This window comes from Drosophila yakuba, chromosome 3R, assembly GCF_016746365.2.
Source record: "Drosophila yakuba strain Tai18E2 chromosome 3R, Prin_Dyak_Tai18E2_2.1, whole genome shotgun sequence".
NCBI lineage: Eukaryota > Metazoa > Arthropoda > Insecta > Diptera > Drosophilidae > Drosophila > Drosophila yakuba.
In genome coordinates, this window is record NC_052530.2 from 21,160,671 (window position 1) to 21,188,000 (window position 27,330).

Consider the following 27,330-nt stretch of genomic DNA (forward strand, 5'->3'; position numbering starts at 1 on the left):
CACAGCTCTGTTCTCGGCAGTGGAGCATGGCCACCTGGAGAAGGCGCGCACTATTCTGGAGTCCACCGACGTAGATGTGAACAGGTGAGCTGAAATCCTTTTAACTTAAAATGGACATATCGTAACTGATATACCTAATCCTTCCTAGCATCAATAACGATGGCCTATCTGCTCTGGACTTGGCGGTCTTGAGCAATAACCGCTCCATGACCAGGATGCTGCTTCAGCACGGCGCAGTGGAGGGCTCTCAGTGTAAGTGCCTTGTGATTCGTCTTTTGACTGTTCTTTTCATCGATCAATCTCAATCCGCAGTTTCTGTGGACACCATTGGCACCAAGCTGAACGGCTTGCTCAAGGACGCCGAGTCGCGAATTCACGATCTAAGTGGACCGGAGGGTCTCTGCCCGCCGGTGTTTGCATCGCGTCCCTCCATCTCGAGCATCATAATTGGTGAGTGGTCGTCGAGTCAATTGAAGAGTGCACTTAATCAGAATCTAAACTCGTTCCCTGCAGGCAATTCAAGCGCATCGGTAACTGGCTGCACGGGTAGCGAGGTGGAGAAACAGATAGGCATCTGGGAGCGCCGTGTGAAGGGACTGCGGCGCCTGCAGCTCGGTTGGGATCAGGCCAGGCCGCCAGATGCACCCGCTTCCGTGGTCGTCGACGTCACTGGCGACAACTCCATCAGCGTCCAAATCCTAGAGCCCTTCGAGGGGGCCATCGGCACGAAATTCAAAGGTAAGCCGCAGGAACGTCGAGTGGCAAAGGCTGTGGCATGGGACTTGTGATTGTGGTTGGGCTGCCATGTTGCGGTTAGAATGTGGTTCTGGATTCGATTCGCGTTGTCTGTCTAATTTTACCCGCATACCCGCTTCACCAGAATGGTAACAACAAATTGAAACACATCACAAAGGTTTTAAGAGATGAACATTTGGCTTTTAGCATTTATATGCAATTTTATAAGATGTTACCTTGACACTTTGGTTTCTTACAGTACAATGGTCGACCCGCGCGGATTTCAACAACGTTGTGGGCGAGAGTGAGCTGCTGGAGTGGATCAGCTTCCACGGCACGATGGGCGCCCAGTGTCACATATCGGGCCTCACCCAGGGTCGTCGCTACTTCCTGCGAGCCGCGTGCGGCAATGTGAAGGGATGGGGAGCCTATCGAACCTCTGTGCCGGCTAGCGTGGTGCCCTCAAGTAGGTTGAAGCTAATATTCAAATAGACACCTTGCTTAACTAAAGTCTCTTGTGCAGCTTGGCGGGATTTAGACAATCGAGAGGACCGATTCGTGGGTCGTCACCGAATCCTGGACAATCTATTTACCGCCGTGCGATTGGCAAGACCCGCCGACGTATCCGAGTTGACTTTGGATCCCGCGAGCGCCCAACGACGCAATCCCAAAAAGAAGACTACCATTAAGCAGTTGTTCTCGGTAACCACCAAGTTCCAAAAGACACTAAGACGGTACGTAATAATGGAAATTCTGATTTAGAATTTACTTACTATTTATTTATTTCCCTTAACAGCGGCATTTACTTCTCTTGTATTATTCATTGCGATGATAAAGTACTGGTCACCAGCGAAGACTTTCCACCGGTCATCGAGGTGGATGAATCCTATCCCAGTGCTCTGCACATGGATTACTACTGGCTCATGAAAGTGGCCTGCACTTGGGAGGATGTTAAGTCCCTACGTTCCGATATGGAGCGCAATCTTACCTCCGCTGTTCACTTCCGCACCAAGCTTCTATCGGCCGTTTGTCAGATGCAATCGGCCCTGGGCATAACGGATTTGGGCCAGCTTTACTATAAACCACTGCGGGATGCTCAGGGCACTGTGGTCCTAACCTGTGTGCAATCCGTAAAGAGCCAAAAGGCCGTCTCCATCCTAAACTCGAGATGGGTGCCAGTCAGCAAGCTGCAAAAGAAGCTAGGTGCTCTACACGAGGACTACACTATTAACGAGCTGCTCATCTCCTCGATTGGAGATCAATTGCACTATCAACAGGCGGCGCTGCAGCGTTTGGAGCCCGGTCTTTACCTGGGCTACCTAAAGATGCAATGCTCCATGGACCAGATTCAGGTGGTAGTGCCCGTGAAAACGCCAAATGTCTTGCCCCACTGCAAGGTGCGCGAAAACAGCCACATAACGGCCGAGGAGTGGCAAGTGCTTCATCGTTGCAGCAGCGATCCACTACGTCTGCCGTTGGACTTCAGCGCTCAAGGAGGAGATGCAGGTTCCGGCGGAACAGCAACTACGGAGGTGCAGCGCCTATTTTTATACGATCTCACCAATGCAATGCACAAACTATTTGCCAGCATGAACATCAAAATCGCTGATGCAACCACCCACCGACTGTATGATGTCGAGGTGATTGAGCACAGTCCAGACATTAGTTTCCTCGTGGTGTGTCCATCCGCCGAGTCCTCATGCGCTGTGCCTGGCCAGTCTGAGTTACTGCTACAGAGGGATGACTTGGCCAGCTTGAGTATCCAGGCCTTTGAGATGATTCACCTGCGCACTTATCAGCCGGCCATCATTCAGAAGTACGCCCGTTTATCTTGCATCCTTGAATTGGATACTGCACTGGCCACACATTCGCTACGCGAGGCTTTCTCCAGCAGCGAACTGCAGGCGGCCAAGGAACGTTTGGCCACGCTGCAGGAGCTCAGTGCGAGTCTTACAATTGTGTGGAAAAGTGTACGATGGCTAATGGATGTGGTGGCATATGCGCGGAACAAAAACGCCCAACCCTCGTTGGCTATGCGAGAGATTCTGGATTTTGCACAGCAAAGACAGGATGAATCGGTAGCAACATCGGCAGGAGGTTCCACAAACAAACAGCTACTGCAGCTACCCATCCGCGAGAGCAAGTTCTCCAAGACGGGCCAGGGAAGAGGCAGTTGGCCGGGTCCGGGAACTAGTGAAGATCAATCACAGAACAAGCCGGAGCACTCCAAGTCTGAACAGAATCTGGAACTGAGTGCTATCACTCCAGTGGAACCTGCAACCAAACAAGTTCCTACACAGCAGCAGCCGCAGCAGCAAACGCAACAACAGCAACTCTTACAAGTTTCCAACATCAGCGAATATGCGGGCTCGATTTGCTCTGAAGTATCATTTAGGAAGAACAGTGGCGACTCCGTGAGCTCCACCTACACGTCCCGGAGCTTCTACTCTGCCGTGGATTCAGCCTCAGATGGAAATAGCACAAACAGTGTGTTTGCCATTCCGCCTTCTCGTTCCGATGACACTCTGGCGGATGCACTGCGCCACTCGCAAGCGGTGGCTGCGCAACGCAAACGAACCAGCTCCAACATCGCATCTCATACCAATCCCTTGATTACGGTGCACAGCTCTAACTCGGCTCCATACCTGGCTGGGTCCAGTGTGTCCCTGAGAAGCGGCAACGGAGCCTTCGCAACGGATTTGGAGCACAAACCCCTGAAGCCAACGACTAAAGCCGCATCGAGTGCAAACCTGCGCGAGGGTGGACCCTATTTGAAAAGCACGCTAGCTGAACTACGAGCAGTCGGTGGCGAGGAGCCGGTAGCCAGTACTTCGAAGGCCTCATCGATGAAGAGCTTGTCGCGGCAGAGCAGCGAAGAGGATTCAGCCAGCTGTTCCAGTCTCAATGCAGAACAAACATCGGGGATTATTCAAGTCTATACCGCCTACAGTACGGGTCTGGCCAGTGGAACCAGCTTAAAGATTCACGTAACACCAAAGACGACGGCCCGCGAAGTGATCAACCTGGTGGTGAAGCAACTCAACATGGCCGTGGTTCTCAAGGGGAACAATGGCCCCATCTATGGACCCGAGATGCTAGACAACTTTTGCCTGGTGGCAGTGATTGGAGCAAGAGAACGCTGTCTGCGAGATGACTTCAAACCGCTGCAACTGCAGAATCCGTGGAAGAAGGGTCGTTTGTACGTGCGCAAGAAGCATGAGCTGCTGGCGGCCATCGAACACTCCAATCGAAAATCGCATTTGATCTGAGCAATCGGACTCAAATCTCACTGGAATGGGAGAAGCATCGAAGGAATGAAGCACGCTATAGCGTTAGCAGCGACAAGAAGATCTGTAGAGATTTAAAAACTTAAGATATAGGTGCCCGAAAGTAGGCAAACGTAATTTGTTTCACACACCTTTGATTTTGTTTTTGAAACTTTTGAGATTTTTCGGCTAGCCGGTATTATCGTATTAGCCGTTCCGATTCTTGTTAAATTTAGTTATGCTTTTGTTTTTGGGTTCATCTAATCACCATTCCCAACTCCTTCCACCCTCTCCGGGGCAATGATCATTGACCAATTCCAGAATTAGACTGAATTACTTATGTATGCTGCAATGGCAAACTGATGAAATTGTAATTGAAATGGTATTATATTTTCAGTAGTTATACATTCAACATTACCCAGGCAAACACACACACGAATCGGAATTAACGAAAAAAGATTGTTGTTAGTTGTTCTAGAGTATTGAAGGTTACGCCCGTACATAAGTAGTATGTATGAATGTTATATAAATATTATGCGTACATCAATGTATTTTATTGTATGTATTGTAGTTTAGTAAACAAATGTTTTGATTGTATTTTTGTGGCATTTTTTAGGGGCACATTTTTTGATCTAAATGTTAAATCGGTAAATCGGTAAATACGGAACACAAAACCAAATCAAATCGATGGCGAAACTTAAAGAACAGATGTCAATACGCATTTTAAGTGTCACTCTTGATGTCTTTCATGTGTGTGTGTTCTTGAAAATTACAATTCCATCGGATTAAATAAATAATTTAGCTGTAATCAATTGCTTAGTATGTAAACAAAATCACCGCAACAAATATGATAACGAAACCGGAAGATATTTTTTAAAAATATATTGGCACAACTGAATGTTGAAAAAAAAATTATAGGCAACTGCAAATTAAAACTCCAATGTTTGTATTTCTTAATTGTAACAATGATATTTCCCAACCCGAACCCCATCTCCTCCACTCAGCAATTGGCTCGCCGAGATTCCTATACTTTATCATCCCATTTCCATAATCCATTTCCACAATCTACTCTAATTGTTGGCCCCACTTAGAAACCGTACTATTAACGTGGCTTTCTCAATGTGCAAAGCCGTATGTGTCTATAAATAACTACTCTACTCTGTACTCTCTCAATAGGAAATACCATAAGTAAATTAGATGAAATTCTTCAGATACGCGTATATTGTTGTGAACCGGTAGACAAGGAAGCAGTTTCATTGTCAAGCTCATAATGTCCCAATTAACTTGAACTTATTTCCATTGGACGACAAGTCGAATTTAGATTGGAGTCGCAGTCGCAGGTCGTGAACAGTATACATTTTGAATCTTATGAGAAACTAGACAAGAACACTTACTTTAAAAGAAGAATGTGCAACACAGAGTCCATAACACAGATATCGAACTATTTATGATGTCTACGACCAACAAACGATTTTTGTACGTTTTTTTCTTGTTTTTGAGATGGCGTCGAGGGGCGATTTTGATACATTTTTTACTCTATGGTTTACCAGTCCTAGGGCTCGACAAACAGCAACGAACGTAGTTAAGTTCTGACCACAAAAGATACCCAAGATATTCACCTGACCCCCTTGCGTTCACAGCCCGGTTTCAGATTTGTATTACCGCCACCCAATTGCCTCGATTCGATTTGATTCGAATGGTCCCCAGAATGGTCGAACGAACAACAACGAATGTAAACAAGTTCCAAACTGAGTGGCCAGTTTCAGTTTGTTAATTCGGAATGCCAATTAAACGATTTCAATTGTCAGACACAGCGTCCGTCCCCAAAAATAAAAAAAGAGCGTTTGATTTCCGAATGGAGCGAAATTATACAGAGTATTATTTTGAATTGCGATTCAGTGAGATTAGTTTTTACGATGCAATCTAATTGTAGATGTAGCTAATTGTTAATGGCCCACAAAAATGCGAAATGTAAATGTAACCAAAAGCATTGAACGAGTCTTTCCGCATATGAACATGAATAATACATCAGCGCAGATAATTCCTGTAATTAGATATATCTATAGAAGATGAAACTTATCAAGTGTAACTCATTATCGACTACCTGTGTACATTTATCGAGTGTTAATGGCCCTAAATATATACGATGCACTCCAAATATGGAGCTACAAGTGCGGGCAACTAGCTATGGTAAGGATAATGTGTGGGTCCGAAGCATTCAAAGAATATTCAATTAACTTAATAAAGACTCAACAATTGTTATGGTGTAATCCCAATCGTTTGTTTTCCTTTTTCTAATGACGGCTTGTGGAAAGTTCTGGAATCCAGATAAATAAATGAGACATACAGCCTAAAGTGCATAATCATTCTGAGTAAGTCAGCCGGAACATAATGATGGGTCGCATATAATAGTGAACGTATTTTATAATGCCCGCGTTACGTATACGCCCTGTGGGGCGCACGGCTTATCAAACTACACTGCACTCGGATGCGATTCTGACTTAAATAATGGAAAAAAATGGCTATTAATGATAACGAGCTGATTACGCCCGCAATAGCTGTAGAATTTCCTCAGTTGGCCAGATAATGTCCAGCGGTTTGATTGTATTCCAGAGGTTTCTTTCCAATGCTTAAACGTTTTAGGCAACATGTTGCCAATGTTTATTTTGGTGGCCAATGCGTCATCGCATCGCATGTATAGATACCACATATTTAGTGACGAAATGAGCCCGGAGCTGTAAAGATCGGGAAACAAGTTATATTGAGTCAGCTCCAGCTATCTCTCCGTGCTCTTGCGCTCTTTCTATTGGGGGTTTTTGAAACACACAAGTCATTCTGTTGGGAGAAACAGCGCGATAAGTGTGCGCTGTATTTCTATTTCCCTTGCCACAACACTCCCATACATTTATATGTGTATTTCAAGTACATTTATTAAGATACATACATTTGAATCGGCCACATGGCTCTTGAACTTTAGCCCCAAATTACATGTTCCGTTTCTCACCCAACTTACACCTTCCCACTGGCCAGGCTCATTTATAAACCATTTGTCCACCAACTTCCACCACTTGTCAATTAAATGCCCCACTTAAAGGCCTTGCCGACATATTGCCTTCACTCAAATCTCAAATCTCGAATCTTAACTTAACTAACTCAAGTCGTATACGGTCGCTGTAAATTTTCCCTACTGATTAGTTAATTTCAACCCGACAGATTCCACATTCTTTTTTAATTTTTTATTTCTTTTTTTTGGTTACTATACCCATTTATTGTTGCTGGATTTATTTATGGCCGGTGTTTGCTTGTTGCACCCTTGCTAACGCTGATACCATCTAAATCACCGGTTATATATTTAATATATCTGCCATTGTATACAATATTCTAATCAACTGCGGGGCTTTTTTTTTTTTGGTTTTTTATTTTTATTCCATTATTGTTGTATTGACAGGCGAGCGGGTCAGCCACGTGATTTGGATGGGTCGTCGGGCGAGACGCGTCTGCCTTTAATTAGATTTGAGTCCACCAGAAGCGGAGGCCTAGACAGCGATTAGTGGGGCAAATAACAAGCCAGTACAAGGAAATCGCCAAGAGTACTCGTCTGCGACCAGAGCATATAAATTACACCAGCTGGACGTATACTTAATTTGTAACTGAGGAATTCAAACCGGTTGGGGCTCAAATCGCTGACCCCCAGCAGCTGGAAGCCAGTGACACACAATAGCCAATTGCCAATTGTCGTTTTTGAAACGCTTTATGTTCAGAATAAGTATTTAAAAATCGTTTACAGTAAAGTGAATCGATTGGCTCCGAGTCCTCAATTGGGGTTTTGTATAACAAACAATAAGTACACCACTGTACACAGCATACATTACAAACATTAAAACTATAGCCTAGAATCTGTATGTGGGTGTTACTAATAACTAATCGCTCGACCTTGACGCTCCCACGATGTATCCCTTGGCGGTGAGAACGCCCCGGCAACGGACATGCACCTGATAGCGCAGCGACCAGTCGATTGTGTAGCCTGGGGCCAGTCCGTCGAACTGCTCTGCCGGCAGCAGGAGCTCGGGATCGCTGTGCGTGTTCAGCTGGATGTCATGAGCGGTGCAGAACTCCTGCAGTTCCGGTGGCACCACGCAGCAAGTGGACAGGTTGACCTGGGCAATGGTGGGCGCCACTTGGGCGCTCTTGTGCAGCTCCTCCAGTGCTGCCGCATCCAGATCGGCAATGCCCAGCTGGGTGATCTGCTGCTTAAGGGCATACTGCTCCAGTGTTTGGTACAGTTCCTTCAGCTCTGCCACTCCCTCCTTTCCGTTACGCTGGCTCCAGTTTGCAGCTTTGCTGACGGTGGAGCCCTCGGAACAGGGCGATTTGGTTGTGGCCACCGGCGTTGCGCTGGCAACCGCATTTGGGTGGTAGGCCAACACCACATTGTCCACGTGCGTCACACTGAGAATGTTGAGCAGCTCCTCCACCGCCTGATTCACACACTCCGTGGAGTGGCGATTGAGGAATATCTTGGCACCGATACTGATCTCATTCCGGCCATTCTCCGTCAGACGGGTGGTCAGCTCCTGGGTGGCCCGCTGCACTCGGCCGTGCAGCTGGTCGATCTCCTTCTCCACAACCACGCGCTCCGCACTCGGGTCGGTGTGGAGCGTTATCTTCAGGCCATCGTACAGCTCCTCATTCGATTTCCGCTGTCCCAGTTCGGTGGTGATGATGTTGCCCGTGCTAATCACCACGTTCTGGTACTTCTTCGTTATGGTTGGTATCATAGTGACAAGTGTTTTCCTTATTTGGTATCTGTTACTTTCGCGCCCGTCAAGACAACTGCAGCCCTCTCAGGTGGGTGAAACGCGTGTGTTCTCGAGCACCGACTGCCTGGCCACTTAAATACACTTTGCACCGAAGTGTGGGGAGAGAAATAACGTTCGCGGAGAGCTGGTGGTGGCCAGTAGTCGATTGGCCTCGATAACTTATCGATGCATTTCCAGGGGTGCATCATCCAAATAAAATGCAATTTTAAATCCTATAAAAGTATTATTATAAATTTAGTACTTGACTGACTATAAAAGTTAGCTCCCTTATGGTTAATAAAAATACTTTCAACCACATTATTTCATTATTTATTATTCTTAACAACTAAAAACAAAAGAAAATTAACCCTTAAACCAGTATATATCATTGAGAATGCCATATCTAACCGGTAAAGTGTAACGGTTCTCTGCTGTCAAAAGTGACAGCACTTCAAAGTGTAGAACTTGACAAATCTAAAAATTTTAAATAATAGGACTAGGATGTGTCTACACGCTGTACGCGAGTGGCTGGTGCTGCTGACCATGGAGAAGTACGCCGCTAAATTCCTGGAACGGGGCTACGACAGCATTTCCCGCTGCAAGTTAATTATTGCCAGTGATCTAGTCATGATGGGAGTGGATAATCCTGCCCACAGAAAGCTCCTGCTCGATGGAGTCCAGTTCCTGATCAACGCACCCGAAAAATTCATCTGCACGGAGCCTTGTGAGCTGCACAATCATGTCGAGCTGAAATTGGATCCGGATGTTGAATATGCTTCGTTGAAGAGCTTGGAAAGTCTCGATTTCCCAAAAGCACCTGTTGCGAATTGGCTAGCATCCCCGCCAAAGATGTACAAAAGGGGCTTAACTTGGAGCTTTTGCGACTTGAATGTCAAAAATGTGGATCAGTTTACTTCTGATAATGTAACTAGCGAAATACAAACAAGTTAAACAAATAATAATGTGTACATACATATTTTATAATAAAATATAGCTTTAGTAATAAAGTTCTTTGTATATTATCAAGAACCAATATAGCGCCAATCTTAAACATAATCAAACAATATAATTTTATAAATGCCGAAAAAGAAGGATCACTTTCCTCTTTAAATAAATACATATTTTATTGGATCAATAAAATGGGATGGGAAATTTTCAAATAACTCATTTCCTCTGAGTCTTTCAATAGAACGAAAATTACTTGAATGTAATTAAAGGATTCAACAAAGCGTTCAACAAATATTTGATGCCTCTCATCAAATCTTGGAGGCGAGCATCCATGGGTGAAGCAGCCACCACTCGCTCGATGCTGGCGGTACCCAAATCCCGCGACCGGCACTCAACACACTCGATGGTTTTCAGCTTCACCTGCACGTTGTCAGCCAAAAGCCGAGAATTGTGCAAGATTCCGTAGAATAGTACAACATCGCCCTCGCTTAGGAACCGCGTGAAGTTCCCAAAGTCATGGTGAGCTCGTAGGATCACATCTGTGGTGGCGGAACGGCCAAGAAGCCGGCCACTCTTCTTGGTGCCCACCTTGACCAGCAGCTCGTACTCGTAGCGATTCCAACGCTGCAGTGTGCAACTACCGCTCTGCTCATTAAACGTCTTGATTACGCTCCTCCACTCCTCGCACTGGGCATCCAAATTGGGATCGCATTTGAAGTGCTGCGATATATTCTCGCCATGCAAGCAGCGCAGCATCCTGCCCAGCCAGACGGGCAGATAGTTGGCAATGAAATCCTCTAAAAAGTTGGACACACGAGAGATTTCCACTTTGGTGACGCTGCCCTCCCATGTGACGGGCATTCCATTTAGATGGGAGCAACGCAGCTGGGCCTTAATCTTGTTCGGCTGCTCGTAAAAAGGTTGAGCACAAAGTGCATGAAAGCGATCCCAGGGCAGAGTATTTGACTCGGTAAGGGAGTGCAGACCCACTCTGGGCATGGCATTAAAGCGGGGCGTATCTTTAAAGCTGGAGGTCATATAGGGGAAGACCAACAAACACGCTGTTGTGACCGCCATGATGAGCTGAAAGAGTATTTAGTTATTACATGAACAAAAAGCACTTTAAACTTGGTTATCCGAGATAACACTTACCTGCAGCATTGTGATGTATTTCTTGGTGGCTCGGTTTAGCGCCAAAATGCAGGACAGGACAACTACCAGCCCGCAGGCGAGTGCTGTGCTGCCCCACCTAAGCTGCTCACTGGCCAGTCCCAAGCTATCGATGGCCACGAAGACAGGCACCAGCAGTGCCACAATTCCAAACAGTGGGAGGAACAAGACAATTCCAGCCAAGCCGAGGGCCGCACGCATCACTCCAAAGACGGTGGAACTTTGCGAAGTGGCAATGCACACTTGTAGCCAACTGAGCGTGACACAGTGCGGGATGAGGAATGTGTAGACGCCATGCCAACGGGAGCGCTTGGCCATCATAATTAGCAGTACAGGAATAAAGAGATACAAGGCAGTGCGGCAATTCAAACAGAATTCAATCCCATTGCCAATGACAAACGATGAGAAGGTAGGTACGCGTAGGTCAAGAAAGCGCCAGCGAGTGGACACCACCTCGTCCATTTCGTACGGATATTTGGCAAGCACATTAACGGCAAAGGAAACTATCACTAGCCAGTCAGGCAGTAGGTGGGAGGAGGCGTACATAGACACGCACATGGTAATAAAGGTGAAGGCTCCAGAGATAATAGTCAGCTCCGAGTGTGGCAGCCAGGCGTCTGTAACCAGCGGGTAGACGATCAGGTTGCAAATGAAGGCACAAAAGAAGTACAGGTACGGCTTCATATTGTTGCGTAAAAATCGCTGCTCCGCAATGTCCGCCTCGATGTTCTGATCCCCGTAGCTGAGAAACAGTCCCGACCAAATGCGGAAGTCCACGAACTGTTGTTTGGTTTTGAGCATCTTACACGTGGCCCAGATCATGATGCCCAGACTGAGGTAATAGCTGACCAGGGGCAGCATGTGCCGGCTGCTCCACCAAGAGATTGCGACGAGCACGCTGCAGCGTACACTCAGCGGAATGACGTTGGGTATGGACACAATCAAGTTGAGCAGTCGGTGGTAGAAGAGGGTGAAGAAGATGAGCGGGTGGAAGATCATGCGGTAGAAGCAGGGTACATGGTCCAAGCTCCTCGGATCCGGGACGGATAATGTGAGAGCATCATTAACGCTGGGCATTTGTCCGGCACTGTAATTGGAAGCTGCCGAAACAAGGTGAGCTTCGGTGATCAGGCGGCGTCGCTCCACATTGGCTAGGTCAATAGTGGGCACATCTTCGAGGGGTTCGCACTCCGGCTCCTGTTCTCCTTCGCTGCTCGACGAGGAGCGGTCATCGTCGCGTCGACGTCGCTTGCGTTGCAGATTGTAAATTCGCCGCATTTTGCGCTCCAGCTGCTTGGGCGTAATATGCTCGTTTCCATTTGATAAGCAGGCAAAGAGCTCCCGGGCTGCTTTTCTGGCCGCCCGTTCGCCAGGAGTCATGGCCAGGCAGCGACGCACTTCGTCCGCATTCTCTGCGGTAATACCGCTGCCATCGTTGTAGCACTGGCGGAGCAGCTTGGCCGCATCCTCGTGTCCATTGTGTGCGGCACTCACCAGCCAGTTGACGGCCTTCTGGTTCTGATTGCCTTTGGCAAGATTGGGCTCTACTGAGGACACGGCAATCTTTATTATCTTGTAACTCTCCTACGAATCCCTACACTCACCTATGGCATTATTGAGTAACTCCTTGGCCAGGTCGTATTGCATCTGGGGACATCCCTCCTCGGCAATATGATGCTTAAGTTTGTTCAATGAGGCACGATCTGTAAGGGAGTACATCTCCACAATATGAACTTGTATCGCTCAGGGCTCTTAGATTTACCTTCCAGATTCCAACGCCTGCGCTTGGTGACACCTGTCGGCTCATTTTGTGTCCAGGTGGCCATCTGTGTGGAGTTTTTCGATTTGTTTACGAAAAGCTATGAAATAATTCTAGACTTGACTTAGTGATGGCATCGTGTAAGCACTTCTTTTAGAGATGGACTAACAAATAATAAAACATACACAAATTGTTAATAAATAAATAACTTAAAATTTTGTTTTCCCATATACAAATATTTATTATTTTAAACGTATAATTAATTTATTTTATTTTAGCTTTAATAGTTTATATGCATAATATCGTGACTAATAATCGATAATTAATTCAAATGTTGTGTCAGCTGTGATTTCGATATTGCGCCAGCAATAATCGATTCCCACACATGCCGGCTAGATTGTTTGCTGTTGCAAAAAAGAGTTGTTTATTTTTTGTTTATAGGCATTCTTAAATAATACCCAGCACCAAAAATGGAGAGAAATCTGCAGAAGCAATTATACGGCATATCGCGAGAGTCTTCTCCAGGCGCACGAAGGTACAGCATGCCAGCGGCTTCGGCAGACAGCACGCGAAAATCAATTTTTGGCGGCAGCGCCAATTGCGCCCAGCTGCCAGGGAACCTCAAAAAGACTGCACTGACCAACAGGTATGTGCTCCTCATCCGCCTGGAATTCCTCACTCATTTAATAACCCTTTTCAGTCGGCTCAGCTTGACCGTGCGCTCCACTCAGTCCATTCCCGGCATCCGGTCCGATTACAATGCGGTCGAGAGCTTCGGTTGCCCACTGCCGGTGGTGGTCAATGAGGCACTCACCTTCGCAGGTCCAGGAGCGGGCACAGTAACAGCAAAAGTGACGCAAAATGGTTGGGCTTGGGTAATATTTCAGAAACTCTTATTTAATCTGGTTCAGCAATCATAACCATTACCACTTTTAGGTTGTCCAAGGCAGACGCCTCTTGATTTGGCAGTATAAGGACACGGCCAAGTCGGGTTCGCCACCTCGTGTAGGCAAACTGGCAAGGCGTGGAGGTGGCCTGGCCCAGTGCCGAGAATTGACCTTGCCTTACAGTGACCTGGGCCACAAGAGTGATCTAATTAGTGTTTTCCAAACGGAGGGTCAGCAAATGGCCTCCTGCATTGCGGTTTCTGCCACGGGAGAAGTTCGGTACTGGTCATCGATTGCACACGATGGAAACTCGGTGGATCTCTCCATCCTAACGGGTCAGGAGTTTGTCCAACTACTCAGTCTACCAACGCAGCAGGGCTACCTAGCCGTTACAACCACATGCAATCTGGTGTTCTTGCGGGTGGGACTCACCAATGGGCGTTACACACTGCACCATAAGACTATCAAGCCTGCCACTAGCTTTCTTGGTGGTTTTGGCAAAAAGTTTGCCTCCATTTTGATTGGAATGAACACGGGCGCAGACAAGGATCAAGTAAGTAACTTCGATCAGTTTCGGACAAAATTCTCAAGAAGTGTTTTTAAGGTTTTGGTCGGCATGTGCTGCGAGAGCAATTCAGAAAGTGGAGAAACCATTGTGGCCGTACTGTCTGATCGTGCTATCCAGCGCTGGAGTCTGTCCAACAAGGGAAACACCGAAAACCTTCTGTACGAGGATGCAGAGATGGTGCGCAGGATACGCGAAGAGTTTAAGACAAAGTTCTGGAACGTCCGACTCCCAGCAGATAATGTGGAGATTGATCTTCATCTGCTGGACTTCCACTTGGTAAAGAACAAAGCCTATATACTGGCTGGAGCTGTGAATGCTGCTCACGCTCCACAAATGTGCTACGCTCTGGGTAAGAAGTTTTTGACAACTTATTTTTATATGATGTACAATATTAGTTGTTTTAGTGACTGGCAGTGCTCAGGCAGAAAGTATGCTCCTGGAATCGTTCACGCCGCTCAAGATCAATAAATTCTTTAGTGCCAAAACTGAGGAGGATTGCCTAAGCGTGCGTTTTGTAGTAGGCAGCAGTCACATCTATTTGTATACTTCCAAGGTTGTGTATCCTCTGCACTTGTCCAACTCCGTGCCAACTGCAGAAGTAGAGGCGGAAAAGATCGAGTTCCATCTACATGACGATCGCATTTTAAGTGCCGCCATCTGCAGTCAATTGCCTTTGTTCTTTAGCCGCACGCACGGTCTAGTTTCTATTACACCAGGCGATTTTGATGGTACTGAAATGATGAACATGAGCTCCTGCAACACGCCGGATTTGTATGCTCCCACTTCGTTCAACGCTAGCTTCGGAGCTCCCGACCAGTCTACTGTGACTGGCAGCACAAACAATCTGCACCTCTTCGAACTGGATCCTGATGAAATGTACAACGAACTTTGCGATGAAGTTGGGCAACTGAAGGCAGCCTTCCTATATCACCTGAAACGCAACAACAGTATGGTCAAGACAATCGTCGATGACCTGCTTCGCAACGTCTCTGGAGCCGATCCAAATGGTGCACCCATGGATGCTTACAAGTTGGATAGAGTTGTTATTACCATCGCCGAAGACTTGGCGGAGGATATTCCCATATCCGATCCCCGATGGGAGGAGGCCCTGGGAGATCAGGAAATGAATAGGCATGCCATCGGGAGCTCGCGTTCCATGCAGATTATCAATCAACTAAGGGACAAGATCATTGCTTTCCAGCACTTCATAACGTTTCTGCATTCCAGTGGAGTTTGGGAAAAGGTATAAGCAAAAAATGTTTATTTGCGTAGATTATTAATAATCAATATTTTTCGTTCCAGTTAAACGCAATACCTTGCGGAAGCCATTTGTTGAAGCCCACCAGCTTTATTCTCTCCGATATAAGCGAGAAGATAGTGGCTGCTATGGCTCTGCGATCCTTGCAGACCAAACTGCCCAAGCTGATTGAAGAGGCTATCGAAGCCACCGTAGCGCTATGGGATGAGGAGCCTCATGGCAGCCTAACTTACCAGGATATATTTTATGTAAAGCTGTCAAAGTTCCAGAACGTGTTCGAGGCCCTAGCGGATATTGCAGACGATCGTATTGCTGCTCAGAGTCAGACCACCGTATCCGTGGCCCACTTTATCAACGATATCAACTCTATTGTCCTGGACGTTTTGGGACAAGTGTTCAGGCATCGCGAGCAGCACGCAAGTAGCTTTAGACTGAGCAGCGACAAACTACCTTCGTACGAGAATCTTCCCTGGACTGCGATGGCCGGTAGTGCTGGTGTTCGTGACACTTTGACTCGCCTCATTGACATCAGCGTTCGCTATGGCGGTCACTGCGTTAGCGAGACTGAGCTAAAGCAGCAATTGTACCAACAGATATTCGAACTGATAGATTTGGTTTTGGACGGACGAAGGACTTACTTGGAAAGCGTGCGCGACTCAGAAAAGTTCAATGTGTTGCAGCAGCAGTTTGAGGCTCAGCGAAGAGAACTCATATCTGTGATGAGTAAGCATTCTATGGCATTCTATTCGTAGTTAACACTTCCTACATTCGACTTTTTATTCAGTTAAAGATCGCCAATACGAGTACGCCGCAAAGCTCGCTGAGAAGTATCTCGACTTTCAGAGCCTGGTGCTTATCTGCGATGAGACGCAGGACAAAGAGCGACTGGACGATTACACCCGCAAGTACGAAGAATATGACTTCTCGCAGTTTGCCATCAACTGGCATCTGCGCCAGAACCGGCACGGCGAGGTCTTCGAACGCTTCAAGGGCAACCAGACGGCTTTGGCTCAGTTCATGCGCGACCATCCGTCCCTAGGCTGGATCCAGCTAATATTCAACGGTGACTTCGAGCGGGCTGCCAAGGTACTCTACGAATTGGCCCAGTGCGAAACGGAGTTTGTGGCCCGCAAGAAGTCTATGCTGTCGCTAGCCAAACTGGCGGCCTTCGCGGCAGCCGAATCCGATTTAACTGCCCAAGTGGAGAAGATCAATGCAGATCTAACGCTGGTCGAATATCAATCGCAACTGGGCCATGACGTACTGGAAAGCTTTGGCTTCGATCCAACAGAACAGAAGGTGCTCAAAGCAGAGGAGATTATCAACGTAAGATTGCACATCTTAAAATAACATTGTAATATTATAATTGTCACCGTTTTATACACAGCTTAATATTGCCGAGGAAAATGAAACTGCCACCGAAACGGAGTTCCGTAAAGCTTTAGAACTTCTGAGCTACGTGGAACAGCCCTACGATATGCGGCACAAGATCTGGTGTGCAGCCATAAAGCGCGATAACTGGACGGACTACGATCCCAACAATGCTGTGCATTACATGCAAAAATTGCTCTTCTTCAAGATCATCGAAATCTCGCAGCTGATGGGCCACGAGTCGGAGAACTTTTTGCCACCCATGGAAGACTTTCTGGAGAGCGTGGAGCTCGGCGACTTGCCGCAGCAGAAAGCGTTCCAGTATCTGTTGAAACTGACCTACGAGTATGTGGCCGACATGTTCAAACAGCCAGACGATATGGAAGTCTAATCAAGCACCTCACATGTCGTTTATTAAAGTTTACGTTAAGAATTTAAAATGATGGCTGGTGTTCTTGGACGGTGGACAGTTGCCTGCCTTGTTGTTGCGTCGCTCAAACGCAAGCATTATAAAATATTATAAACTAAGTTGCTTTGTCACAGCCGGTCTCTGCCGGCGAAAGTATCTGAAGTGTGGCGAGCGGAGAGTCGGAAGCCCATCAAGTGTTCGGGGCAACTCTTAGAGGCGGCCCGGCTCGCAGCTGTGCTGTTTGCATTTGTCGCCGGTGCGCATCAGTTTAACTTTGATCATGACGGACGAAACAACGCCGCTTACCGATGCCATTCCCAGTAGCTCAGGATATGTTATCCTGCCGCCGTATCAGGGACCGGAGCGTGTCTTTCCGGGTGGCGTTTCTCCGCGCTCGCGACGCAACAAGATGCGGCAGTTCCAGTGCTGCATGGGCATCACCTTTCTGTGAGTGTGAATTAAGGAGTTGAGAATGCGGAAAAGAAGAAATTGTTTTGTTTGTGTTAAAGTTAACCATACTGAGTTGGCCACCTAAACATAAACAGTGACACCTTAAAGTAGAAACTAGAAACTATTGGTATAGACACTTTACTCGTTGAATTGATTTTGTGAAGGTTCCCCAAATTCCGAGCCTTAAATAACCACATTAACCAGGTGTTGTTGTCCCAAAAGCATACTTTTGACCTCTTTAAAGAAATTTAAACAGTGAGAAAGAATTTTCTATCCCCCTTTAATCGGATATTTAATACTCCATTATTAACCCATTGTGAACGTTTAGTCGCGCTTAACCGCAGCAAGCAAACCACAAAGTAATTTCACTTTCCCAACCGCAGAGCGATTGTATTCACCGCCCTGTGCCTGGCCCTGGTGTTCAGCGATTCCCTGGGCAGAGCGGATGGGGGTCCCAGTTTCTTTTTCGTCGTCAATGGATCGGATAGCGAATTGCCCCCAGACAGGCCACTGCCAGACGAACCGGCGGCAGAATGGGCGCTGCAGCAGGCGGCATTGGGCCATCAGGATGGTGCCCAGGCGGTCAGTGCTGGGATTAAGGCACTGGGAGATAGGGAAATACTGGAGGAGGGTCTGCAGCCCAACGAGGTGAATACGCCGTCCTTCCGCCACTATCGTTCCCTGAGCACGAATCCAGAGGCCAGGAAACTGGCGCGGCGCGGCTATGTGGAGAACCAGGCCACCATGGATATAGCCAAGAGGTTTAACTACACCAAACAGCCGGGGCGCAGCAACATCGGTTGGGGACCCAAGATAGTCCTACCCGACCCTACGGTGCTCCGTTTGGATTGCGATTTCAATGCACGCTATAGAAGATCCACCGGTGTGTGTAACAATAAACAACATCCCAGGACTTACGGAGCCTCCATGGTTCCATACCGTCGCATGGTGTCTCCGGACTATGCGGATGGTATTGCTGCTCCTCGCGCTAGTCATCATGGACGGTTACCGCCTGCACGTCAGGTCTCTCTGAAAATCCATCGTTCCAGCTACGAGACGGACTCGAATTTCACGGTGATGCTGGCCGTTTTTGGTCAGTTCATGGACCACGACATCACAGCCACATCGCTTACCACCTCGCAGGAGGGTGAGTCCATTGATTGCTGTGTGGCTGCCACTCGTGAGCAGCATCCGGAATGCTATCCGGTTGATATACTGCCAGATGATCCCTACTACAAGCAGTACAACATCAGTTGCATGAATTTCGTGAGATCGGCTCCAGCGCCCACGGGTAGATTTGGTCCACGGATGCAGCTGAACCAGGCCACGGCCTTTATAGACGCCTCCGTCGTTTATGGCAACCTGGAGCAGCGGCAGAATCAGCTGCGAAGCTTTATCAATGGATCGTTGCGCATGTTTGTCACTGATGATGGTCGTCAACTGTTGCCCATCTCCTCCAATCCGACAGATGGCTGCAATCGTGTCCAGATGACGCGACTGGGTAAATACTGCTTCGAGTCTGGCGATGATCGGGCCAATGAGAACCTGCTTCTCACATCCATGCATCTGCTGTGGGCTAGACATCACAACTATTTGGCTCGGCAGCTGCAGGAGCAGAATCCACACTGGGAAGACGAGCGCCTCTACCAGGAGGCGCGCAAGATTCTAGGTGCCCAGATGGCGCACATCACATACAATGAGTTTTTGCCAGTGCTGCTCGGAAAGAATCTCAGCGAGGCCAAGGGCTTGCTGCCAGCCAAACACAATCTAAATGCTCCGGATACCTACGATCCGGAGGTGGATCCAACTATTGCCAATTGCTTTGCAGCAGCCGCATTCCGGTTTGCACACACCCTTCTGCCGGGATTGTTCAATATCTCGAGGGATAACAGTAGTGCCGAGGCCATGGAACTGCACAAGATGCTCTTCAATCCATTCTCCCTGTGGGCGGAGCATGGCATTGACCACGCCCTCATGACGGCGGCCAATACGCCAGTGATGCAAGTGGATCGCTTCTTTTCACTGGAGGTTACCCAGAAGCTATTCGAAGGCACCGCCGAGGATAGGGTGCCTCTGTGTGGACTCGATTTGGTCTCCTTAAACATTCAGAGGGGCCGGGATCATGGCATACCCACGTATCCAGTCTTCCGCCGACATTGTCGTCTGCCACCGGTGGATACGTGGGCGGAGATGTCTCTGGCCATTGACAACGCTACTCTGGACTCCATCCGGCAGATTTACGAGTAAGTAATGTTGTGATTTATCGTGTTTCTCTAGGGGTAAACGCCTTTGCTTGCAGATCTCCGCAAGATGTGGACGTCTATACGGGCGCACTCAGTGAGCCGCCACTGGATGGAGCTATCTTTGGACCGCTGCTCAGCTGCATGGTGTCCGACCAGTTCCTACGCCTCAAACTGGGCGACTCCCACTGGTACGAAAGGAAAATGGGTCCACAGAAGTTCACCAAAGGTAAGTGTCCTTCAAACTTAGAAGTATCTAAGAACTAAGAACCATGTTCCACCTGATGCTGCAGCTCAATTGGCGGAGATCTACAAAACCAGTCTGGCCGCCATCATTTGTCGCAACTCCGATGGAATAACCCGCGTGAGAGCGCATGTCATGCAGAGACTGCGCGATGGAGGTAATCCTCATGTGGATTGCCAGGACCTGGAGGGATCTCATTTCAATTTCGAGCCCTGGTGCGAGAAACAGCAACCCCAGGAACTTCACAGTACTGGCATCAGTAGGGGATCCTCTTCGGTGCGCGTAATGTCCCAGGCAAATCATCAATTCCGCAATGTAACTCTACATATTGATAAAGGGATGTAGCTAGGAATGAGATCACATTTCGATTGAGAAAGATTGTTTATTTATTAAAATATGTAAAACATATACTCTTAAGCCGGTTTCTTCTATTTTGAAAAACAACTGCTATACTAAAGTTCATCAACTACACAGCAGCCCCTCGTAAATAAGCAGTAAATTAATAAATTATAAAAAAGAATACGTTTTCTAAGCTTTAAATACTTAAATTATTGTATAAAACAACATTTAAGCAATTTTGTATATAATACTTGTTAGCTTATAACATAAAAGCTAAACGTTCGAATTTCACCATGAATATAAAGCTGTCATCAAGATTTTCGATGTAGCTTTGTTCACCAAGAATTCTTCACTATAAAGAATTAAGAGAAGAGAATTAAGAGTTACTGATAAAGAGAATAAATAATCGTCGATTTACTGCGCATAAAAGTGGAAGCTCTTCGGTTTGATAGTCAGTTATAAATTGGCTTTCGTAGAAAAAGGTTGGGTAGAAAAAAGTTCCAAATAGGTTAACTATGTTTTCGCTGGTTTTGTTGGCCATACATTGCTCGCTCTTGACATTGGCGTGGTTCTATCTGAAGCGCCACTATGAGTACTGGGAGCGTCGCGGATTTCCATTTGACAAGCACTTCGGGATTCCATTCGGTTGCTTGGACAGCGTCTGGAGGCAGGAGAAGAGCATGGGCTTGGCCATCTACGATGTGTATGTGAAGAGTAAAGAACGCGTCTTGGGCATTTACTTGCTCTTCCGTCCGGCTGTTCTGGTCAGAGACGCGGACCTGGCACGCCGGGTGCTGGCCCAGGATTTCGCCAGCTTCCACGATCGCGGCGTGTACGTCGATGAGGAGCGGGATCCCCTGTCGGCCAATATCTTCTCGCTACGTGGTCAGAGCTGGCGATCGATGAGGCACATGCTGTCGCCGTGTTTCACATCCGGCAAGTTGAAGAGCATGTTCAGCACGTCCGAGGATATTGGTGACAAGATGGTGGCCCATCTGCAAAAGGAGCTGCCGGAGGAGGGCTTCAAGGAGGTGGATGTAAAGAAAGTGATGCAAAACTATGCCATTGATATCATAGCCTCCACTATCTTTGGCTTGGATGTGAACAGCTTCGAGAATCCGGATAACAAGTTCCGTAAACTGGTGTCGCTGGCCAGAGCCAACAATAGATTCAATGCCTTGTTTGGCATGATGATCTTCCTGGTGCCCTCGTAAGTGATACATAATATCTTTTGTTTGGCTGTGTCTAATCGATCTCTTGCATATCTTGTAGGATAGCACAGTTCCTATTCAGAATAGGTTTCAAAAATCCAGTTGGCCTGGCCATGTTGCAGATTGTGAAGGAAACCGTTGAGTACCGCGAGAAACATGGCATAGTGCGCAAGGATCTGCTGCAGTTGCTCATCCAGCTGAGGAACACCGGCAAGATAGACGAGAATGACGAGAAGTCCTTCAGCATCCAGAAGACACCCGATGGTAAGTGATAATTCAAGTTGTATACTAATTGAGATATTCTAAGTAGTTTATTGTTTTCAGGTCATATAAAAACCATTTCCTTGGAGGCCATCACGGCTCAGGCTTTCATATTCTACATAGCTGGACAGGAGACCACCGGATCGACAGCAGCATTTACCATCTACGAGTTGGCTCAGTATCCAGAACTACTGAAGCGCCTACAGGATGAAGTGGACGAGACGCTGGCCAAAAACGACGGAAAGATCACCTATGATTCGCTGCATAAGATGGAGTTCTTGGATCTGTGTGTGCAGGAAACCATTCGCAAATATCCGGGCCTGCCCATTCTGAACCGCGAGTGCACCCAAGACTACACTGTGCCCGATACCAACCACGTCATTCCGAAGGGTACTCCAGTTGTGATCTCCCTGTACGGCATTCACCATGATGCGGAGTACTTCCCGGATCCCGAGACCTATGATCCCGACCGCTTCTCGGAGGAGAGTCGCAACTACAATCCCACTGCATTCATGCCGTTTGGCGAGGGTCCCAGGATTTGCATTGCCCAGAGAATGGGTCGTATTAACTCCAAACTGGCCATCATCAAGATCCTGCAGAACTTCAATGTCGAGGTGATGAGCAAGAGCGAAATAGAGTTCGAGAACAGTGGCATTGCCCTGATTCCCAAGCATGGAGTGCGGGTGCGTTTGTCCAAAAGAGTGCCCAAGTTACAATAAAAGCACTACGGTGATGAAATACAATAGTTATAATTATATTTATAGATTTTTGGAATGATAAAAGCTTAGCTTCAGATAAAAAACAAAGAGTGTGTAATAAATTCATCGTAGATGAATGCAAATCAATTATAATTATTTTATTACGGAAAATATCTTATATGATGTAACATAGTTTATTGTGATGAGTCGTCCACACTTTTGAAAATGTTTTTACTAAGCATCTTATTATTGTGCAAAGGTTTTGTAGGTGCAATCCATCTATTTGCTATTGAAATAAATTTTATGATTGCCCTTATCGTTATCATAAGTTTGCATTGATATGGGAACCCATTGCGATTACCAATTACTAATGCCACCAACAGATAGCGTAGGCTAACTTATTGTATATTCTTTTTGGTGAAAGTAATGAGCGCTCTTAAATGTTTTACCAATAAATATAATAGTTAAGAAAACAACTGAAATTGAGGTCAACAATTTTTATTGAATGCAATGCCAGTGCTGTAGAATTCTTCACAATTCAAGGAGTCATGGATAAGGATAGTATGTACAATAACAAAACCAGTGTGGTAACCATGCAGTCAATTAACTTTCCATCAATCCGATCATTCCGATTATTCCGATAATACCGATTTATCCGATTCATTTGCTATCGCGCTCCTCCAACTGTTGCAGCTCCTTTTCATTTTGCAACATTTTCTGCTTGTTCTTCTGGCGGAAGATTTCCTTGCTGGCTTCTTTGATGGCCTCGAAGATTTTGGCTTGGGACATGATTTGCTTTTGGACATTTTCCACAGCGGGCTCGGCATTGATATCGATCAAATCACTGAGACCTTCAGACAAGTACTCATTGTTATAGGGTTTCTCTTCGACTTCATTGCGTTTGAATAGCGAGAATGGTGGATATGAGGGATACGTTCGCTTTCGTCCACATCCTGTAAATCTTACGGATTGTATTGCGTAATTAAATATATTTTATAAAAATTACCTGTAAATGCATTGCAGAATGGTCGCTTCTCGTATTTCCACTGTATAACGCCACTTAGCTTGTGCTGTAAACAAACCGAGTGATTATAATTCAAGATAAAGAAGTAAGCTACTATTTAATTATGTGTTAACTTTAAGCAATGCGTCACGTTATCACTTTCGATTAGCAGCATTAGGCTACAAATACCATAATTTCACAATGTCTTTTCGCTTTTTGTTTGGTCTCTATGAAATGGTTAATGCATTGATAACTCACATTCGCCATATTGGGGCCCTCGTTGTTCTCCCTTTCCAGCGAAGCCTGGGAGCAGATGAAACAAGCCAGGAGTGCGATTAGCCTCAGGGAAATCCTCATGGAAGTTCTCATTGCTGGAGTATTTTTAATAAGCAACCACTTAGCAACCGATGCGCTTAACACTCGAAAGCCAAATGAAAGTGGCAGCAGCTTGGGCCTTGGTCAACATCTCGGCTACGCAATGTGAGACTTGTTGCTTTCAGAAGGCGACAGGACCTCCAGCTGGGCCTGGAATGTATTTTGGTTGCCACTTAATGGCTTTTTGTGTTTTTCCCGACCTTTCCCAGCCGGGTCGCCCCCGCACATTAACATTGCATTGACGTGTGAAGGATGGTCCTTGCCCTTGCAGAGCGTAATAAAAACCACTGCAAACCACTTCAATTTGAAACCGCACTGCGCGGACTTAAAGTGGGCGAAAAGCCCACACAATGCCCACTGATTTTGGCCAGTGCAGCTGCATTGGCCATAATTCGCTCGCGAGCGAACTGAGGCAAGTGTATCTATTTATAAAGACCCGATCCGATCGGATATATCCGAAAAGACACTCGCACAGATCGCTCCTACGCCAGTGAGTGTGCATTTTCCGAAACTTTTCCTCACACTTCCACGGGACTTTTCCGAACAAACAGAGGCAATTTCGAGGCGACTCTCTGGTAAAACGGTTCGCGTGCTACTCGATCTCCGGAATTCAATGAAAAATTCTACAAAAGTTGCATGATCTGGAAAATAAATAACCATATATATTCATCTTCGGAATTTGTATAAACAAGTGATACCATTTGTGCCCTAGTTGAATTTTGAATTGTGCTTTTTTTTATCTCGACTTTCCCACGATTTGGTGTCGAAAGTGAAGGAATTTCTGTGTCACTTCTACTAAAATAGCATGTGAGTAATTTGGAAATCTATAAATTATGCAAATTAATTAGGAAATATTGCACATTTTATTTGATTATAATGGACACATTTCTGTCGTCTGAGGCCGGAAAAAATCGTTTATATCACATTGCATGCAATTTCGTGTTGCCAGTTGAGAATCTTCTGTACCTTGTTTTTGTCTACGTAAAGTAAAAAACTAAAAATACCACGGCTATTTTGAGTTTTCCTCAGTTTTACTGTCACACTTCGGTTTGACAACTTTTCCTCTACCAATTGTGCCCGCCGGCAACCGCTTTTCCTTTTCCCTTTTATTTTCCTGCTCTTCTCTGCTGTTAATTAAGCTAAATGCTTTTCCGCCTCTTTGTTTATATGAAACATCATATGAAACAAATTCCACGCATATTTCTGTTGCCGAAATTGTAAACATTTCAGCACGCCTGAGCGGCAATTTGTGCTGAAAATTACAACATTATCGCAAGCAGCTCGTAAAAAAAATAATATCGAATAAAAAGTGAAAATCCTTGCAATTTTATGGCCCTGCGAGTGACGTTGCTCTTGCGCAGCGAAAGTTTGTTGTTTGGTGGCCCCATGCGAATGCATATTCATTTATTTTTGAGTATACAATTTATTTTATTACTATAATTTCCTCATTCGGCTATTAATAGACCAGAGATGTCAGAGCCCGCAGCCCAACAACAGCAGTCTCAGAATGGCAAGGAGCGCTCCAAGTCCACGGAGGAGAAGGAAGTCCCACGCGAACCGTCGCTGGTCCTCAAAGACATTGATGTAAGTACCATTGGTAGGAAGCTGTATCCAAGAATTAGATAGAAAAGTTGGACTATGATCGTGTGCTCAAGGGAAATAGTACTTATACCCAATTCAGCCTTTTTGGGTAATATCTTTTTGGCTAATTTCTATGCCATATTTGCAAATTATACGAATATTTATTCAAACATTTCAACAAAAATGGTTTCGGTATACACAATTGGAAGCTGTTTATAAACAATTGTTTATGCCAACAAACATAGCTAACTATCCCAATTACTATTTTTATAATTTAAAAAAAAAATTTTTTTACAAATTTTCGCATTTTTGATAAGGGGTACCATCATCAAATCATCAAAATTTGCAAAAAATGGTAAAGAATTTGAATTTCCTTTTTTGAACACAGGTGGATAGGGAATTTTGTTACGAATTTAACGAGGTATAACATTCCACTTTTGGACAACTACTTTTATTGCTATCGACTTTTTTTTATAATTTTCGAAAAAAAAATGTTTACAAATTTTCGCATTTTTGATGATGGTACCATCAAAATTTGCGAAAATGGTTAAAAATTTGAATTTTCTTTTTTGAGCACAGGAGTATCCTGTATCCCTATCGGGGTATTTACGTATCCATCAGATATTAAGTATCTTATCCTTTTCGCTTTTCTCGCCACAGATAAAGACTGAGTTGGAGAGCCTAGTGAAGCTGCTGGATGGCAAGATCTACAAGGAGGAGGAGGTGGCCATGGAGGAGCTGCATCAGTATCTGATCGAGGACGACGGCTCCTGGGCGCTGGGCGACAACTTTCTGATCTTCGTGCAGCGCGTCCTGCGTGACAATCAGGCCTTCTCCCCGGACACACGGATACACCTGATCCGCACGCTGGCCTATGCGGCGCTTAAAGATGATGTGATCATCATACTGCACCAGGATCGCAGGGATCACACACTGATGAACTACGCCCAGGACATTGACAAGCAGACGCCCGAGGAGCAGCAGGCCTGGGCCATGTTTGTAAGTCCATCGGTGTGATTATTCATTATCGATAGTTAACTATACATGCAATATGTCGCAGATGTGCAATCTCTTTGAGAACCTGGGTCCCTCCGAATGGCTGCTGTACATTTCCGAGTGGGACTACAATGGTCAGACCATCTCCAACATACGAGTGACCACCAAGGTGGCCGTCCACTGCATCCTATCCAATTGCCCGCAGCTGAAAAACATTGGCAGCATGATCCTGTACAACATTGCTATCAAGGAAGTGAAGACGGTGGTAAGTGGTATGCAAATTATTATAAATTATCATATATTCAGGATGTACATGTGTGTAGGTATTCGACGACATTGCCGTGGAGCTGGCCATGGCCATTCTTCAGTTCTTCCAGAGCAGTCCCAACGAAGACCAGATCTTCCGCACGTTGAAGGCACTCGTCCGCTTCCTCGAGGTATTGACCCATATTCCGCTTAGCCCAAATTGACAGCTGTCAAATATTCGAATAATTTCGTATTTTTTTTAGGTCTCGCAAGACGTGCCGATGATCATTCAAATGATTGGACCGCATCCAAAACAATTCGCCGGCAAGAGCGAGCGCGTGGATGAGCTGATAAAGATCATTAGTCGCAAGGTGCCCGCCTAAGGGAGATTTCCACATAAGAGAAAAACCATAACCATAGTTGACCTTTTTTCTAATATTTAATATATATTCTAGACCCTCACTTTTGTAAAGCATTTTAGCGACTCAATAAACATTTGTACCCCCTGACGAGGTC

General features: G+C 46.1%; 9 protein-coding genes across 14 annotated transcripts in view; 6 read left to right on the forward strand and 3 right to left on the reverse strand.

Annotated features, from left to right (window-relative positions):
- The window catches only part of LOC6537784, a 45,327-nt gene extending 39,050 nt beyond the window's left edge, over positions 1-6,277 (forward strand). For all 5 annotated transcript variants that reach the window (XM_015193029.3, XM_015193028.3, XM_015193032.3 and 2 more), the window contains 7 exons: positions 6-84; positions 149-252; positions 313-450; positions 514-738; positions 995-1,201; positions 1,259-1,469; positions 1,532-6,277. In XM_015193029.3, the coding sequence (XP_015048515.1) occupies positions 6-84; positions 149-252; positions 313-450; positions 514-738; positions 995-1,201; positions 1,259-1,469; positions 1,532-4,004 (3,437 nt within the window). In that variant the 3' untranslated portion in view covers positions 4,005-6,277. The remainder of the gene's footprint in view (positions 1-5; positions 85-148; positions 253-312; positions 451-513; positions 739-994; positions 1,202-1,258; positions 1,470-1,531) is intronic.
- A 1,456-nt stretch (positions 6,278-7,733) lies between these two features.
- LOC6537785 (glutamate--cysteine ligase regulatory subunit) lies at positions 7,734-8,926 on the reverse strand. The gene has a single exon (XM_002098290.4). The coding sequence runs from the start codon at positions 8,777-8,779 to the stop codon at positions 7,922-7,924; it is 858 nt and encodes a 285-aa protein (XP_002098326.1). The 5' UTR covers positions 8,780-8,926; the 3' UTR covers positions 7,734-7,921.
- A 293-nt stretch (positions 8,927-9,219) lies between these two features.
- Positions 9,220-9,759, forward strand: LOC6537786. The gene has a single exon (XM_002098291.4). It carries the CDS (start codon positions 9,302-9,304, stop codon positions 9,749-9,751), a length of 450 nt encoding a protein of 149 aa, XP_002098327.1. The 5' UTR covers positions 9,220-9,301; the 3' UTR covers positions 9,752-9,759.
- Positions 9,760-9,905: 146 nt separating this feature from the next.
- On the reverse strand, positions 9,906-12,830 carry LOC6537787 (wolframin). 2 transcript variants are annotated; one of them, XM_015193033.3, is made up of 4 exons: positions 12,681-12,830; positions 12,523-12,621; positions 10,901-12,462; positions 9,906-10,831 (listed from the first exon to the last, which is right to left on the reverse strand). In XM_015193033.3, the coding sequence occupies exons 1-4, from the start codon at positions 12,742-12,744 to the stop codon at positions 9,998-10,000; spliced, it is 2,559 nt and encodes an 852-aa protein (XP_015048519.1). In that variant the 5' UTR covers positions 12,745-12,830; the 3' UTR covers positions 9,906-9,997. The 2 variants fall into 2 exon arrangements, with proteins under 2 accessions (XP_015048519.1, XP_002098328.1); XM_002098292.4 differs by having other exon boundaries at positions 10,901-12,465.
- A 219-nt stretch (positions 12,831-13,049) lies between these two features.
- On the forward strand, positions 13,050-17,201 carry LOC6537788 (nuclear pore complex protein Nup133). The gene is made up of 8 exons (XM_002098293.4): positions 13,050-13,323; positions 13,378-13,552; positions 13,614-14,117; positions 14,169-14,481; positions 14,537-15,375; positions 15,435-16,113; positions 16,175-16,716; positions 16,778-17,201. The coding sequence occupies exons 1-8, from the start codon at positions 13,148-13,150 to the stop codon at positions 17,150-17,152; spliced, it is 3,603 nt and encodes a 1,200-aa protein (XP_002098329.1). The 5' UTR covers positions 13,050-13,147; the 3' UTR covers positions 17,153-17,201.
- Positions 17,202-17,250: 49 nt separating this feature from the next.
- Positions 17,251-20,872, forward strand: LOC6537789 (chorion peroxidase). Its single transcript, XM_002098294.4, has 4 exons — positions 17,251-17,617; positions 18,004-19,863; positions 19,920-20,089; positions 20,154-20,872. The coding sequence occupies exons 1-4, from the start codon at positions 17,451-17,453 to the stop codon at positions 20,447-20,449; spliced, it is 2,493 nt and encodes an 830-aa protein (XP_002098330.1). The 5' UTR covers positions 17,251-17,450; the 3' UTR covers positions 20,450-20,872.
- A 28-nt stretch (positions 20,873-20,900) lies between these two features.
- LOC6537790 (probable cytochrome P450 6d4) lies at positions 20,901-22,760 on the forward strand. The gene is made up of 3 exons (XM_002098295.3): positions 20,901-21,653; positions 21,716-21,918; positions 21,979-22,760. Exons 1-3 carry the CDS (start codon positions 20,959-20,961, stop codon positions 22,632-22,634), a joined length of 1,554 nt encoding a protein of 517 aa, XP_002098331.1. The 5' UTR covers positions 20,901-20,958; the 3' UTR covers positions 22,635-22,760.
- Positions 22,761-23,095: 335 nt separating this feature from the next.
- On the reverse strand, positions 23,096-24,061 carry LOC6537791 (cardioactive peptide). The gene is made up of 3 exons (XM_002098296.3): positions 23,875-24,061; positions 23,620-23,683; positions 23,096-23,566 (listed from the first exon to the last, which is right to left on the reverse strand). Exons 1-3 carry the CDS (start codon positions 23,983-23,985, stop codon positions 23,274-23,276), a joined length of 468 nt encoding a protein of 155 aa, XP_002098332.1. The 5' UTR covers positions 23,986-24,061; the 3' UTR covers positions 23,096-23,273.
- Positions 24,062-24,533: 472 nt separating this feature from the next.
- LOC6537792 lies at positions 24,534-27,323 on the forward strand. The gene is made up of 6 exons (XM_002098297.4): positions 24,534-24,798; positions 25,455-25,575; positions 26,233-26,571; positions 26,633-26,833; positions 26,892-27,005; positions 27,078-27,323. The coding sequence occupies exons 2-6, from the start codon at positions 25,462-25,464 to the stop codon at positions 27,195-27,197; spliced, it is 888 nt and encodes a 295-aa protein (XP_002098333.1). The 5' UTR covers positions 24,534-24,798; positions 25,455-25,461; the 3' UTR covers positions 27,198-27,323.
- Positions 27,324-27,330: the final 7 nt, after the last annotated feature.

Bases quoted from the DNA above. Each gene is read 5' to 3' on its own strand.
- LOC6537785 (XM_002098290.4), bottom strand. From the start codon at position 8,779: ATGATACCAACCATAACGAAGAAGTACCAGAACGTGGTGATTAGCACG.
- LOC6537786 (XM_002098291.4), top strand. From the start codon at position 9,302: ATGTGTCTACACGCTGTACGCGAGTGGCTGGTGCTGCTGACCATGGAG.
- LOC6537787 (XM_002098292.4), bottom strand. From the start codon at position 12,744: ATGGCCACCTGGACACAAAATGAGCCGACAGGTGTCACCAAGCGCAGG. The intron at 12,466-12,522 runs GTGAGTGTAGGG...CCGTGTCCTCAG, and splicing joins GTTACTCAATAATGCCATAG to TAGAGCCCAATCTTGCCAAA. The intron at 10,832-10,900 runs GTAAGTGTTATC...ATACTCTTTCAG, and splicing joins AATACATCACAATGCTGCAG to CTCATCATGGCGGTCACAAC.
- LOC6537788 (XM_002098293.4), top strand. From the start codon at position 13,148: ATGGAGAGAAATCTGCAGAAGCAATTATACGGCATATCGCGAGAGTCT. The intron at 14,482-14,536 runs GTAAGAAGTTTT...TAGTTGTTTTAG, and splicing joins ACAAATGTGCTACGCTCTGG to TGACTGGCAGTGCTCAGGCA. The intron at 16,114-16,174 runs GTAAGCATTCTA...CTTTTTATTCAG, and splicing joins AGAACTCATATCTGTGATGA to TTAAAGATCGCCAATACGAG.
- LOC6537789 (XM_002098294.4), top strand. From the start codon at position 17,451: ATGACGGACGAAACAACGCCGCTTACCGATGCCATTCCCAGTAGCTCA. The intron at 17,618-18,003 runs GTGAGTGTGAAT...TCCCAACCGCAG, and splicing joins TGCATGGGCATCACCTTTCT to AGCGATTGTATTCACCGCCC. The intron at 20,090-20,153 runs GTAAGTGTCCTT...CTGATGCTGCAG, and splicing joins TCCACAGAAGTTCACCAAAG to CTCAATTGGCGGAGATCTAC.
- LOC6537790 (XM_002098295.3), top strand. From the start codon at position 20,959: ATGTTTTCGCTGGTTTTGTTGGCCATACATTGCTCGCTCTTGACATTG. The intron at 21,654-21,715 runs GTAAGTGATACA...CATATCTTGTAG, and splicing joins ATGATCTTCCTGGTGCCCTC to GATAGCACAGTTCCTATTCA. The intron at 21,919-21,978 runs GTAAGTGATAAT...TATTGTTTTCAG, and splicing joins CATCCAGAAGACACCCGATG to GTCATATAAAAACCATTTCC.
- LOC6537791 (XM_002098296.3), bottom strand. From the start codon at position 23,985: ATGAGAACTTCCATGAGGATTTCCCTGAGGCTAATCGCACTCCTGGCT. The intron at 23,684-23,874 runs GTGAGTTATCAA...GTTTGTTTACAG, and splicing joins AGGGCCCCAATATGGCGAAT to CACAAGCTAAGTGGCGTTAT. The intron at 23,567-23,619 runs GTAATTTTTATA...TAAGATTTACAG, and splicing joins ATTCTGCAATGCATTTACAG to GATGTGGACGAAAGCGAACG.
- LOC6537792 (XM_002098297.4), top strand. From the start codon at position 25,462: ATGTCAGAGCCCGCAGCCCAACAACAGCAGTCTCAGAATGGCAAGGAG. The intron at 25,576-26,232 runs GTAAGTACCATT...TTCTCGCCACAG, and splicing joins TGGTCCTCAAAGACATTGAT to ATAAAGACTGAGTTGGAGAG. The intron at 27,006-27,077 runs GTATTGACCCAT...TATTTTTTTTAG, and splicing joins CACTCGTCCGCTTCCTCGAG to GTCTCGCAAGACGTGCCGAT.